Raw genomic sequence first — 15,294 nt, 5'->3', positions numbered from 1 at the left:
TTTAAGTCAGATGCTCAACTGATTGAGACACCTAGGTGCCCCATGTGTGTTTTATATAAATACTTTTATCAGGCTGAGAAAATTGTCTCTATTCCTAGTTTGCTTAATGTTTTTTGTTTTTTTTTTTTTATAATTAAAGAGTGTTGGATTACATCAAGTGCATTTTCTGTGTCTTTTCTATTAATAGAGTGTATTGCATTGATTCATTTCTCATATGTTGAATCAATCCTGCATTCCTGGGATAAACCCTAATGGTCATGGTACATAATCTTTTTAATATACTTCTGGATTTTATATGCTTGTATTTTATTAAGTAGTTTTACATTTATATTCATAACGCATAGTGGTTTGTGGTTTTTTTTTGTTTTCTTTTCTTTTGATGTCTTTATCTGCTTTTGTATCAGGGTAATACTGGTCTCATATATGAAGTTGGGAAGAGTTACCTTCCTAGTTTTAGAAAGAATTGGTGAAAAATAGGCATTAATTTTTCTTTAAACCTTTTGTAGAATTCATCATTGAAGCCATCTGGGCCTAACCTTTACTTTGTGGGAAGGTATTGAATTAGAGATCCAATCTTTTTTACTTGTTAAATTTCTACCTATTCGAGTTTTCTATCTCTTCTTTTGTCAGTTTTAATAGTTTGTAAATTTCTAGGAATTTCTCTTACATCTTAACTAATTCATTGTCTTACAGTTATTCATAGTATTCCCTTAGAATTATTTTTATTTCTACAAAGTTAGTAGTAAGGTCCTCTTTTTATTAAATATATTAAATATTTTAACAATTTGAGTTTTCTTTCTTTTTCCCAGGTTGGTCTAGCCAAAGGTTTGTCAATTTTGTTGATTTTCTTTAATAACCAAATTTTGGGTTTGTTGATTTTCTCTATTAATTTCCACTTACTATTTCATTTATTTCTGCTAAGTATTTTCTTCCTTCTCTTTGTTCTCTGTTTAATTTGCTTTTCTCTTTCTGGTTTTAATTTTAAGATGGAAGATTAGATTATTGGCTTGAGAGCTTCCTTATTTTCTGAAGTAGGTATTTATAGTTATTAATTTTTCTTTGAGTACTACTTTCACTGCCTCCAATAAGTTTCAATATGTTGTGTTTTAATTTTTGATCATCTCAAAGTATTTTCTTATTTCCTGATAAGTTTCTTTTGACCCACTGGTTAATTGGGAATGTGTCATTTAATTTCCACATATTTGTGAATTTCTCTAATTTTCTTCTGTTAATTATTTCTTATTTAATTTCATTGTGGTTGGAGAAAATAGTTTGTATTGTTTTAGTTGTTTCAAATTTACTGAGCCTGAATTTGTGGCCTAACATATGGTCTGTTCTGGATAATGTTCCATATGCACTTCAGAAGCTCATATATTCTGCTGTTGTGTGGAGTGCTCTGTATATGTCAGTTAGAGCCATTTAGTTAAGTCTTGTTCAAGAAGTGTTGTTCAAATCTTAAATTTTCTTCTGATCTTTCATCTAATTTTTCTATCCATAATTGAAACTACAGTATTGAAGCCTCAAACTATTATTGTTGAATTGTTTATTTCTCTCTAAAATTCTGTCAGTTTTTGCTTCGTGTATTTTGGGGCTGTTTTATTAGAAGTAGTTATGTTTATAATTGTAATGTTTTCTTGATGAATTGACTCTTAAAATTATAAAATGTCTTTATTTATCTCTAATAACAGTTTTTGTCTTTAAGTCTATTTTGTTGAATACTTGTATAGCTACTCCAGCTCTATTTTAGTTACTGTTTGCATGGTATATCTTTTTCCATACTTTCAAAACATTTATGTGTTTGAATCCTACATATACATACAATGCAGTTAGATTGTTTTCTTTTTTAATGTAAGTTGTCTTTTTAAATTTTGTTGTGGTTTGAGTACAGTTGACAAACAATGTTACATTAGTTTCAGATGTACAACATAGTGATGTAACATCTCTATATGTTATGCTATGCTAACAATAAGTGTAGCTACTACTTGTCACCATACAATGCTATTACAATATCATTGACTATATTCCCTATGTCGTGCCTTTTATTCCCATGACTTATTCATTCCATAATTGGAAGCCTGTATCTCTTACTCCTCTTCATGCATTTTCCCCTTCCCTTAACCCCCATTCCCTCTGGCAAGCATCAGTTTGTTTTCTGTATGTATAGGTATGATTATGCTTTTTGTTTATTTGTTTATGTGTTTTGTTTTTTTAGATTCCACATAATTATGTTTTCCTATCCACACTACCAATCTTTGCCTTTAAGTGTGATAATTTAATCTATTCATATTTAATGTAATTGTTTACAAAACAATGTGTCTGCCCTTTTGTTATTTGTTTTATTTCCTGTTATTATTTCATTTTTCAATTTCCCCTCCTTTATGCTATTACTGTAAAAGATTACATCTTTATGCATTATAATCACATTAACATTATTGCTTTATGTAGTTGTCTTTTAAATCAGATAGAAAAAAATGAGTTACAAACAAAAAATACATTTATACTTTCTTTATATTTACTTATGTAGTTATATTTTTTGATGTTTTATTTCTTCATGTTGATCCAAGTTACTATCTAGTGTCCTCTTATTTCCAATTGAAGACTACCCATAGGATTCTTCATATGACAAATCTGCTGGTGACAAACTCTCCCAGTTATTGCTAATCTTGGAATACTTTAATTTCTTCTTTGTTGTTAAACTGCAGTTTTGCTAAATATATAATTCTTGATTGAAATTCATTTTTTAGTACTTTGAATATTATCTCACTGTCTTATGGCTTCCATTGTTTCCATTGAGAAATCAGCCATAAATTTTTTTTTACATAAATTCATGTTATTTTTTAAAATTTATTTCTTTAAATTCAAATTAGTTGACATACAGTGTAGTACTGGTTTCAGGAGTAGAACCCTGTGATTCATCACTTACACATAACAGCCAGTGATCATCACAACTAGTGCCCTCCTTAATACCCATCACACATTTAGTCCATCTTCCCACCCACCGCCCCTCCATCAATCCTTAGTTTGTTCTATGTATTTAAGAGTTTCCCATGGTTTGCCTTCCTCACTGGTTTTATTTTATGTTTCCCTCCCTTCCTCTATGTTCATTTCTTTCATTTCTTAAACTTTACATATGAGTGAAAATTTAGAATTTCATATATGATGACTTCCTTCCCTCTTGTTTCATTGGCTTTGGCTTTTGATTATGTGTCTAATTGTAGATTTTTTTAAAAAATTTTTTTTCCTACTGGGGTTCATTGAGCTTCTTATATTTGAAGAATAATGCTTTTCATCAAATTGAGATTTTTAAAGTTATTTTAAAAATAATATTCCATCTGTAATTTTCCATCCTCTCTTTTTAGGACTTTCATTATGTGTACATTGGTACACTTGATGGTGTCCCACATGTCTCTGAGGGACTGCTCACTTTTCCTCATTCATTCTATTTTCTGTTTTTGTGGCTAATTTCAATTGTCATCTTTTCAAGTTTAGTGATTTTTTTGCCACGTTAATTAGCTCTAGTAAAATTTTCTCCCAATGATTTTTTCTTTTGGTTATTGTAAATTTCAACTGAAGCATTTGTAGATGGCTCCTGTTTTATAATTTATGCCTCTTTTGATATTCTCTATTTGGTTTGAATCAGTTTCATTCTTTTAGGTCTTCAGACATGAAATTTTTAATTTTTGAACAGATTTAAAATAATTTATTTAAAATCTTGGTTTAGCAAGTCTAATACCTATGCTATGTCAGAAACAGTTTCTATTCATTGAGTTTTTACCTGTTTATGAGCTGTACTTTCTAATTTTTTTGAATATCTCATATTTTTGTTGAAAACTGTTTTTTAAACAGTTTTTTATATTTTTATATTTTAAACAATATAATGTAGCAATTCTGGAAGCCTGATTCTCTCTCTCTTTCTCCAGGGCTTAATGTTGGCATTGCTTGTTGTCTTAGATACTGTTTATTTGTTTAGTGACTTTACTGAACTAATTCAGCATAGTCTTTTGTATTCTTTATCATGGATGGCCAACAAAGTCTCTACTAGTTTAGCTTGATAGTTAACAAATGATTGGATAGAGAATTCCTTAAATACCTAAGATAAACAAATGTCCCACTCTTTTCTAAAGAGCTCTGTTGCCTGTAGACATATGTCCTTAACACTCACCCAGGAAGCTTATAACTGCCATAACCTTCACTCCCTGCTTATGCAGAGCCCCAAGGCTAGCCAGAGGTAAGGACTTATGACCTTCTCATGTCTTTCCTGAACATGAACACAGCACTATGCTTGGCAAGTGCATTCCTTCTAGATTCTTAGGAATGTGTCAGAGATTTTCATAGCCCCTATTGACATTTAATTCTTCAGTTTTTCCTTTTAAACTTTTTGGTCAGTCTCTTGTTTCCCTCAACTGTTATCCATTGCTTCAAGCAGATGTATGACACATATACCCTTTTCCCAAGGGAGAATTTTAGCATGGAGTAATCAATAAAGACAAGCGTTTTGAGTCAGAGAACCGACACACATGTCAAATAATGACAGTTGCTTGGAAACTAAACTGTTCTGCTAACTCAAGGCTACTAATGGCCTGGGGAGGAGTAATGTATTTAGAAAAAGTTAAAATGCCACACAATTGCTGTTATTAACAACATTTAGCTGTTTTTATCTTAAAAATCCTCCCTGGATTGATGCAAACCTCTAGCTATTTATTTTTTATTTTGGAAAACAGTTGATTTTTGTTTGTTTGTTTGTTTGTTTATAAAAAAAGTTGATTTTTAAAAACTTTGCCAGTTATTTTATTGATTTTGTAGAGAAGTAAATACCCAGAAGTCATAACTGTACCATTTCCACTGACATCACCCATAGCCACCTTCTTTGTAATACTTCCTAAATCTCTCTCAAGAAAATTAATAGCTAAATTTCATAAGTTATTAAAAGCAAAATATGTCTTTTTAATCAACGTTGAAAGATGCTCAGGACTATAGCTACACATTTATTAGAGGCCTATGAATCCTGGCTTAAGCTTGCCTTAGAAAGATGTGAAGGATGGCCAGGTAACACCCAACTTTTCAGTATCATAAGAAAAGTGTTGAGACAGGTCCAGGTATGGACCTGACTGACCTTTACTTACTTTCTCCTACTTAGCTTTCTTTATTACTTACTAATTTCTCCAGAGCATTCAACTGTTTACTCAAGGGTACCAGGGCCCTTGACTGGTCTCCCTTTTCCTTGCAGACTCTTCCAAGTCACTCAAGACTAAGACTGAGACACCTACAACAATGCAATCTCCCTTGAAAGGTGAGTTTTACTATGGTTCTGTGGGTGCAATAGAGGTCTGAAATGATGTCATGGAAACCAAAGAAGAAGGTTCAATGCCGTTATATTTGTAATAAGAGGTTACTGGGTTCCTCAGAGAAAACATAGCAATAACAGAATGGAAATAAAAGAAAGGGAGAAATGATTAAAATGTTGTGAAGAAGTGGAATAATGAATATGTATATTCTTCTTTGTGAGAACATCTGAGGCAAAAGTAAGAAAAGAGAGTACTCATGTTGGAAAAGAGAAAACTCTGACTTCTGTTTTGCTCCTAATCTGACTTTCTGTGGGACTTTGGATGTGTTGCCCACCCTCCATGGGCCTCTTCCCACCACCAACAGTAAGAAACTAAGATACATCATCTCATAGTACCAGTGGTCAATTCCTTTCCAGGAATTCTGGAAAGCTCAGAATAAATTCCCAGTGAAGGTACCCAAACTTTTCAGCCACCCTTTGCCTCATAGTTCTTGGATGGAAGAGAGGCTTCTGATCCTAATACCTTGTTCTTATAGCAACATCTACAGTGACCTCATTTTGGAAATGGACCACTGAAGTGGATGGCTACTCTGGGGACACCAGTGCTGAACCAGGTAAGGAAATGGACAGGACTTCTATCCTTCATTCTTGGCTCTGAACTTTGCAGCTGAAACTTTTCATAATACACACTATTCTGTGGCATTCAACTCTTCAAACGAATGCTGCACAATGGTCAAAGGCCCTGGAGATGAGCTTAATGGGTGGGATGGGGAGGGACAGATGCAGATTCAGTAATGAGTCAGAGTGTGGTTAAGTGGTAGTTGTGTTTTTAGCTGGTTTACTGTTGTCATAGTAATACACCTCCCAAACACTCTAAGCAAGAATAGGAATTGGACTATGACCTCAGCCAGCTCTCTTAGGGATATAGGTATTGGATCATATAAGGATAATGTGAGGGCCTCATTACTTGAGCTCTTAACCAGGGCTCACCAAGAAGCTTGTAGCTGATTTCTGAGTTCTCGAGAGTTTCAAGGATCCCTAAGTCATGGTATCAAAGATCCAAACCCCGAAGAGAAGCTTGTTTTCCCTGGAACTTAGTCAGCTTGTTTGCACTGGTATGACTGCATTGATTGTTAAAATAATGAAATATAGGGGCGCCTGGGTGGCTCAGTCAGTTAAGCGTCTGACTTCACCTCAGATCATGATCTCATGGTCCGTGGTTTCATGCCCCGCATCCGGCTTTGTGCTGACAGCTCAGAGCCTGGAGCTTGCTTCAGATTCTGTGTCTCTGTATCTCTCTGTCCTTCCCCTGCTTTCTCTTTCTCTCTTTCTCTCTCAAAAAGAAATCAGTGATAATTTTTTTCAAAAAATAATGAAATGCGTTCATACTACTTGATAATTAGCTACTTCCCTTAATAATCGAGATCCCCATTATCAGCAGAGCTGCCCTCACTTATCCCTTAGAACTCTCCAGACCACACATTGTCCTGCAACAAAAGTGTGTAGTAGAGACCCCAAGTTTATAGTAAACATCTATTTCGATTAGCTGATGCTAAATAGTGACGACTGTCACTATTGGTCTCATTCTCTGATTGTATACCGTTAATGGTGGACTTCTTAATGCCCATGTACTTCTCCCCTTTTGGCTGCACAACATTTTATCTTTAGGCATAGCCCAAAGCTGTTTTGTGGGCTACCTTTGAATTGCCACCTTTGGTTTGAAGGTTTCCATATTGCATGGCTTTTGCAGGGCAACATCCAATAAGACAAGGGAGATGAGAAGATAATTTTTGGAGAGTTATTTTGATAAAATGAGAAGATAACCCCAAGGGAATGGAAATTTTCAGATATTGGGTGTGTGCATTGCATCCTCTATCAAGTTTTGTTCTTGTTGTTGTTTTGTTTGTTTTTGTTTTTGTTTTTACTACTTGATTCCCTCCAAGGGAGATTCTTCCTTCAATCTCTAACGGTTTATAGCTTGGGTTCTCTTATTCCATCCTAAAGCATCAGAATACACATTCTTCTCAAGTGCACATGGAACATTCTCCAAATTAGATCACATACTAGGTCACAAACCAGGCCTCAACAAGAACAAAAAGACTGAGATCATACCATGCATATTTTCTGACGACAGCACTATGAAACTTGAAGTTAACCACAAGAAAAAATTGGAAAAACTGCAAATACATGGAGATTAAACAACATGCTACTGTAGAATGAATAGGTTAAGAAAGAAATCAAGGAAGAAATTTTTTAAATACATGGAAACAAATGAAAATGAAAACACAATGGTCTAAAACTTTTGGGATGCAGCAAAGGTGATGATAAGAGGGAAGTATATAGAAATACAGGCCTGCCTCAAGAAGCAAGAAAAATCTAAAACAACCTAACCTTACACCTAAAGGAGCTAGAAAAATAACAACAATGAAGCCTAAAACCAGAAGGAGTAGGGAAATAATAAAAATTAGAACAGAAATATATGATATAGAAACTAAAACAACCAAACAAAAACAGTAGAACAGATCAATGAAACCAGGAGATGGTTCCTTGAAAGAATCAATAAAATTGATAAACCTCTAGCCATACTTATTAAAAAGAAGACAGAAAGAACCCAAATAAATAAAATCACAAATGAAAGAGGAGAGATAACAACCAACACCACAAAAATAAAATTATAGGAGAATATTATGAAAAATTGCATGTTAACAAATTGAACAATCTGGAAGAAATGGAGAATCAAAAAATCAAAGAAATACAGCTTGGATTCTCTCAGCTTCAATCACAGTTCTGGGGACCACAAATACTAGATGTTTTTATTTTATTTTTTAATTCAAGTATAATTAACACACAGTGTTATATTAGTTTCAAGTATACAATGTAATGATTCAACAATTCTATACACTGCTGAGCACTCATCACGATAAGTGTACTCCTAATCCCCTTCACTTATTTTACCCATCCCTCCACCCACCTCCCCTATGACAATCACCAGTTTGTTCTCTATATTTGAGTGTTTTTGTTGTTTCTTATTCTATTTGTTTCATTTCTTACTTAAATTCCACGTATGAGTAAAGTTATGTGTTATTTGTCTGTCTCTGACTTACTTATTTCACTTAGCATTATATCTTCTAGATCTATTTTATTCAAATGACAAGATAGTACTTTTTATAGGTGAGTAATATTACAGAGAGAGAGCACAAGTGGGGGAAGGACAGAGAGAGAGGGTGAGAGAGAATCCCAAGCAGACTCCATGCTGTCAGCACAGAGCATAATACGTGCTTGATCATATGAACCATGAGATCATGACCTGAGCTGAAATCAAGAGTCAGATGCTTAACCAACTCAGCCATCCAATGCCCAATATTCCAGATTTATAAGACAAAATATTTTAGGGTCTGGTAAAAATGAAGCCAGTTGTAATCCTAAGGATAATTGAGTTTCTTTCTCTACCCCTCTCTATCCACTGATCTCACCCCTTACATTCAGAATATTGTAGCTATAAATGCATTAGACATTATATAATCTTTTCACTAAACTTACGGGGAAACTAATACATACTCAATAATTTGACTAAAGTCACTATAATTTATTTTTCTAAGATGTCTATAAAAATAAGTGCCTCAAACTTAGTGCCTTAAAATAACACAAATCTGGGGCGCCTGGGTGGCGCAGTCAGTTAAGCGTCCGACTTCAGCCAGGTCACGATCTCGCCGTCCGTGAGTTCGAGCCCCGCTTCAGGCTCTGGGCTGATGGCTCAGAGCCTGGAGCCTGTTTCAGATTCTGTGTCTCCCTCTCTCTCTGCCCCTCCCCTGTTCATGCTCTGTCTCTCTCTGTCCCAAAAATAAATAAACGTTGAAAAAAAATTAAAAAAAAATAAAATAACACAAATCTATTATCATACACTTCTGGTGATCAGACGTTTGACACATTGAGCTAAGATCAAGGTATCAGAAGGGCTGTGTTTTTTTCTGGAGGTTTTGGGGAAAAATTAGTTTCTTTTTTTTTCTAGCTTCTAGAAGCTGCTCACATTCCTTGGATCTTGATCTCCTTCCACCATTTTCAAAACTAGCAATGCAGCATCCTCAAGTCTCTCTCTAATTCTGACCTCTTTTGCTTCCTCAACTTTTTAAAACTTTATTTATTTATTTTGAGGGAGAGAGAGAACATGAGCAGAGTAGGGGCAGAGAGTGGGGAAAGGAAGAGAATCCCAGGTGTCTCTGCAGTATCAGCGCAGAGCCTGATGTGGGGCTTGAACTCACTAACTGTAAGATCATGACTTGAGCTAAAATCAAGAGCTGGTTGCTTAGCTGACTGAACCACCCAGGTGCCCCACCCCTCTTTAACTTTTAAAAGACTGATTACATTGAGCCCACCAAGGTAATTCAAAATAATATCCCCATCTCATGGTCAGCTAATTAGCAACTTTAAATATATCTGCAACCATAATTCTTCCTTACAATTTAAAATTCTCACAGGTTCTGGGGATTTGGATGTGGACATTTTTGGAGAACTATTATTCTGCCTACCACAGTCATACAGCAAGGAAATAACAGATCCAGGACTAAAAGCCCAGTCCAGTGGTTTCCTTCAGCTTATAGGCATAATTGGGATAGTTAACTCAGGAGACTCTAGAAATATGTTTTGAGGAAAAAGAAATCTGAGTACTTGCCCAGAAAGTGTGAAGAAAATAATTCTTTTGGCTAGACATAATTGACCAGAGTATCAATTAGGTAGCATTTTGTGAAGTGGGGAAGTCAAGGTACTATTTTCCTTTAAGAGAATGTGAAAATATCTTGTCTTGGCCCCCGGGAAAGCCTGGATGACTAGTTCAAATGCCCAAGCCAATCAGCCATCAGTTAGTGGGCTTGGAAGATTGTATTTATACATGGAGTCTCTCGCCTCTCTCAACTCTTTCTCGTAGGTCTCGGGTCTTGTCTCTCTGAATAGAAAATAAAGCCAGAAGAAAATTAAAAATGGAAAAGAAAATGTTATGGCAGGGTGCCTGGTTGGCTAGTTGGTTAAGTGGCCGAGTCTTGATTTCAGCTCAGGTCATATCTCACAGTTTGTGCTTTTCAGCCCCACATCAGGCTCTGTGCTCACAGTGCAGAGCCTCCTTCAGATCCACTGTTTCCCTCTCTCTTTCCCTCACCCACTACTGCTCTCTCTCTCTCAAAAATAAATGAATGTTTAAAAAAATAAAAAATTTAAAAAAGTTATGGGCTGATTGGGCTGTTCCTTGGAGTTTCTGTTTTTAAACTCATTTTCAACCATATACTTCTTGGTCTTGTTTTGCCTCCTAGGAAAGGGCCTACCTACCTTTTCCATCATTCTCATCATTTCCCTGTGCTGTATGATGGTCTCCATCCTGGCTTATGTCATGCTCTGCCGGAAGACATCCCAACAAGGTCAGTTATGAATATAACTGAGTGGCTTTTGCTCATTAATTCATTCTGATAGTATAGTTAAGCATAAATTCTATACCAGCCACTGTGATAGGCACTTCAAAGAGCTCCCAGCCTATAGTGGGAGTGAGAAAAGGAGTGTATGGAGATAGATATGCAAGCCAACAATGACAAGATCATGTGTGGAAGTTAATTCAGAAATCTTTGTTAACTAGCTTAATGAAAGCCATCACTGTAATGGTTTGTCTCATGAAGATGCAAGAGAAATGGAAGTCACAATCCTTGGCTTCAAGTTTCTTACAATTTATTTAGAAGATTCAAAGTAGAAATATGAAGTTTATCAATAATCATACATAACAATAAAGGTTATAGACTCAAAGCCTGGAGAATATAATCAATGATAAGGTTTCCAGAGGAAAGGAGAGTCAGTTAAGGCTGAAGAGATTAGCAAGAACTTTTAGGAGGTGGTGGGACTTAGACTAGGCCTTGGAGGATGAAAAAAAAAATTAGAAGGCAGTATTCCAGGAAGAAGGAATTACATGAGCAAAGGTGCAAAAGCTTACAAGATGACGGTGAGTGGGGCCATCAATGTAGAAAATTCAGAGGAGAAATTCAGGAGAAAAGGAAATTTTATTATTGATAACAGAGTATCTTAAATAACAGGCTAAGGAATTTGGAAATTTTTTCTCTAGGCCTTCCAAAGGAACTAAAATCAGCAATTTTTTTTAAAAAAAATAAATGGATGACATCATGGAGGTGCAGTTGTCAGGGCCATTTAATAACTGTGAGCCAACAGAGGAGTAAAAAAGGAATTTGGATGTTGATTTCTAAGTAAAATCTAGTTACACCTCAATGCCTGCTGCACTGGCCATTTTGCCTAACATTAGTGTGTCTTTTTCTCCATAGAATCTTCTATTCCCAAGTAGCCTAGTTTCCACCATGAGTTTCTGCAGCCAAAGAGGAGAAGGTAACCTGAGTATTTCCTTCTCCTGGATCTTAGGTATAAGCTCAGGTCTTGGCCAGTCAGGGTGGCTATGACCCATGAGGCTGAACTTGGAAGTAGAGATAACTCAAGTAGCCACAAATCCCAGTGAAAACAACATTCATCATAGTCTCAATGAGATTAGGTGTAAACTGTAAACATATTAGGTTGTTTCCCACACAAAAGCCTTATAGGGCTGTTCATGGCCCAGGGAATAGAAGTCAAAATTTGAATTCCATTCAAGGCCCTCTCTGATGTGGCTTTAGCCTATTTTCTTGACCCCCATCACTCCTTAATTTCATTTCCAATCACTGGGCTCAAATAGGCAAATATGCCACATACACCTAATGCCTCTATGCTTTTTCCCTTCTGGATTGCCTTCTCATGATTGCCTTCCCAGAATTTCTATTTTTATCTCTCTATAATGGAGATAGCCTTAGGCCATTAATTCAATTTAACATGTGAATACTATGTGCCAAAGTGTGGACATATAAAAAATGAAATAGATAACACCTGTGGTATGGGAGCTATCAGGCCAGTGGGGCAGGTAAGACATGGAAACACAGGGCTGTATCACAAAGCAGAGGACCTGTGGCATGCTCTGTTTTCTTTCTTGTGTTTGAATGCATGCATTCCCAGTTGCATTCTTGAAAGTTTATAAACTCCTAGAGGGAAGTACCAAGAAACATCCATGTTTGTATCAGGTTATAGAGCCTTTAAGCCTGCACGGACTGCAGATAGTTCTCCTCCACAGACACTAGGGGGAAATGTTGACCTACTTCAGGATTTTTTCTGAGTGCAGAGTGGAGATGAGTGCATTTGGAAATGGCTTAGGCCATGGTGCCTGAGAGGCTAATTTAGCCCCTTCTGCCTGGGCCCTTGCCTGGCCAAGTTTTCACAAAAATTCCCTGGGGATCTTTGGCAAGATTTCTGGGTTGAGAGTGGGTCCAGCTCCAGTGTTCCTTCCTCTACTACACCAAGCAACTGTTCCAGCCCAATGTCCTGAACCAGAGTATACCAAAGAGGATAGTAACAAAGTGTACTTACTCTTCCTTTCTCTGAGAAATCTGTATCCCTGTGTTTCAGTTTATCTTCCCAATACCTCCCAATGGAGATATCTCTTTTTGTCTCTCCTTCCATCATTCTTTGGTAACCAGTGTCCATGTTTGGCCCTTGTCCACTCCCCATGGAGACTTCTGACTTGATTTCTTCTTTTCTAGAGCACGTCTATGAAGTGGCCAGGTAAGATTACCTCTGCTTTTCCATCTTCTGACCCCTTCCCTGCCCTCATTCTGTTTGTCACTGGCATGGAGGAAAGAGAGGTTGGCACAAACCCAATTCTAAGCCCAGAGACCTTCAGGGTCAGGGAATAGCTTTCTTCCCCCTCTGAAGCACCTCCGGAGGTTCTTTCTTGGCCCACTGATGACATGGAATAATCCAGGCCCACCAGCCTCCTGTTCCCAGAATCTCTTAGTAACAAGAGCCTAAGGGTCAGTTGGCAAGAATTGGGGCAGAAGTGTGGGAAACTAGAGTCCCAGCTTCAAGCCCCTTTTTATGTGTGGTGGGATCTTGGGCCACAGGGCACATTCCAGGGAGGACAGCAATTCTGGTGAAACCTGGAGAGTGGCTATTTTCACAAGTGACTGCTCCAGTGAAGAGCCATCTTCCCAGACTCCGGGCAATGACTACTCTGACGATCCCTGCTTGGGCCAGGAGCACCAGATCATCGCCCAGATCAATGGTGACTATTCTCGCTTGCTGCACACAGTTCCTCCAGATTATGAGCTTTTGACCACCAAAGAGCACCTGGTAGGCCATGGTCTGCTGACATAATTGCCTAGTCAGCCCCTGAATTCTGCACAGCCATCCTCCCTGCTACTTCCATTCCTGGATAGCTCAATGGGTCTTTCATCACTGAAGTTCTAAGAGTGACTGGCTTTGCCCAAGAAGTTATATGCACTTCAAGCAAGCCTGCTGCTGGGTCATGTCTTAGACCCTTCTATTATCCCTTCTGCTTCTTCTCTTCAAACACCAGAGGGAAGTTCTGATAGCACTAAGACGTGGTCATCATGCTTCCAGACACCACACAGCTTTGGTCTCTTGCCACCAGAAGACCAGAGGGAAATGCAGCTTTGCCTGCTTGGGGGATCGGTTGTGTCCAGGATCACTTCCCTTTCTTCAGGGCCAGATACCTTTTTGTGTAACAAGCTAGGGTTAAGTTTTGCTCCTGAGCTGTGAGTCTAGTGCTCTGGTATTCTTTTGGTGCTCAATAAATATCAAATCATGATAGCAACCTTGGTTATATTAGTCTTCTCTCAAGTACCTATCAAGTGATTAAAATGAGACTGGTTGAGATGTTTGGGGACTTGGAATTATGAATAGTACCTTTTCTTCTTTTTTTTTGTCTTTCTCTTTCCCACACATACCATCTTTACTTTACTTCAGATGTGGGCCCATCTGGGACACAATGAATATTTGGCAAATTCGTATTCAACTATCTTCCATTCCCTTCCCTGTTATCCTGCCAACTCCATTTGGATGACTCTCTTAAGTCAATTGGAAACCTGAAAATGAGGGACCCCCTCTTCTGTTTCAGGGGACTGTGGAAGCAGAGATGAAAGGCTCCATTTATTTCCAAAGTATGAATACACCACCCTCAAAGATTTCTACCTCCTGGAATCCTGAAATCTTTGCAGTAGTTGTCTTCACCATAAGTCATCCCTATACTCTGGTCTTCTTACAATGTGGGGGTCCAAGCAAATAAATATTTTTCCTCAAGCACAAATGAGAACTAGGAGTGTGTGTGTGTGTGTGTGTGTGTGTGCGCGTGTGCGCTCATGCCTACATGCATGCATGTGTTTGACAATTTGTATGTGTGAACGCATGCATACACCTTTATTTCAATCTCCTCTATGAGGACCTGTTCTAGGTTGACTCAACACTTCTTCCTTTTCTTCATGTAATTCATGTCAAATAAACTTCTTTGCTCTTCATGGAAGCTGTTTTTGACACTTTGGGTTCTAATGCAGCCCAAGGTCAGCTCAGGTTTCACCAGGAGATTCTCTCTTTTGGGATGATTACAGAAGTCAAAATAGTACACAGAAGTGAACAAGAATTATTCCTTTGCTTCACCACCATCAACCTGCCAAGTCCATGGCCAAAACCTCAGCATTTTCTTCATCCTCATATGCCAGCTTCACATAGCTGGTGAAAGGAGCAACTTATTCTTCCCCATCATGCTTACAAGCCTCTGAAACAGGGACCCACCCAGTGGAAACCTCAGCTTCCTTCATGAAACAGCTGTTTCCAGACCCTTAGGCTCAGAAAAAAAAAGCCATTATTCTCTTCCTACTACCCTTAGAGAAATAAATGATTGGAGTTAGGAAGACAATCCTAATTGCATGTCAGTTAATAAAAAGATCCTCAGTGGTGCCTGGGTGGTTCAGTCAGTTGAGCACCCAACTCTTGATTTCAGCTCAGGTCATGGTCCCAGAATTGTAGGATTGAGCCCCAAGTCGGTGTCCTTGCTGAGCATGGAACCTGTTTGAGTTTCTCTCTCTCTCTCTCTCTCTCTCTCTCTCTCTGTCTCTTTACCTCTTCCCCTCTCCCCCACTTGTGAATGTTAT

The 15,294-nt window shown here is 37.6% G+C and overlaps 1 protein-coding gene across 5 annotated transcripts in view; it reads left to right on the top strand.

Annotated features, from left to right (window-relative positions):
- The window catches only part of VSIG4 (V-set and immunoglobulin domain containing 4), a 101,030-nt gene that overhangs the window by 41,631 nt on the left and 44,105 nt on the right, over positions 1-15,294 (top strand). For 2 of the 5 annotated variants that reach the window (XM_045050750.1, XM_006943782.3), the window contains exons 4-8: positions 5,228-5,290; positions 5,821-5,898; positions 10,585-10,689; positions 12,889-12,910; positions 13,249-13,961. In XM_045050750.1, coding sequence (XP_044906685.1) covers positions 5,228-5,290; positions 5,821-5,898; positions 10,585-10,689; positions 12,889-12,910; positions 13,249-13,501 — 521 coding nt within the window. In that variant the 3' untranslated portion in view covers positions 13,502-13,961. Of the gene's footprint in view, positions 1-5,227; positions 5,291-5,820; positions 5,899-10,584; positions 10,690-12,888; positions 12,911-13,248; positions 13,962-14,264; positions 15,142-15,294 lie in introns of those variants that run through there. The other 3 variants (XM_045050753.1, XM_045050752.1, XM_045050751.1) reach the window with 3 other exon arrangements.

The sequence above is a fragment of the Felis catus genome, chromosome X (assembly GCF_018350175.1).
Source record: "Felis catus isolate Fca126 chromosome X, F.catus_Fca126_mat1.0, whole genome shotgun sequence".
NCBI classification, from domain to species: Eukaryota; Metazoa; Chordata; class Mammalia; order Carnivora; family Felidae; genus Felis; species Felis catus.
The sequence above is the reverse complement of the archived record's forward strand: the minus strand, read 5'-3'. Positions and strand labels throughout refer to the sequence as shown.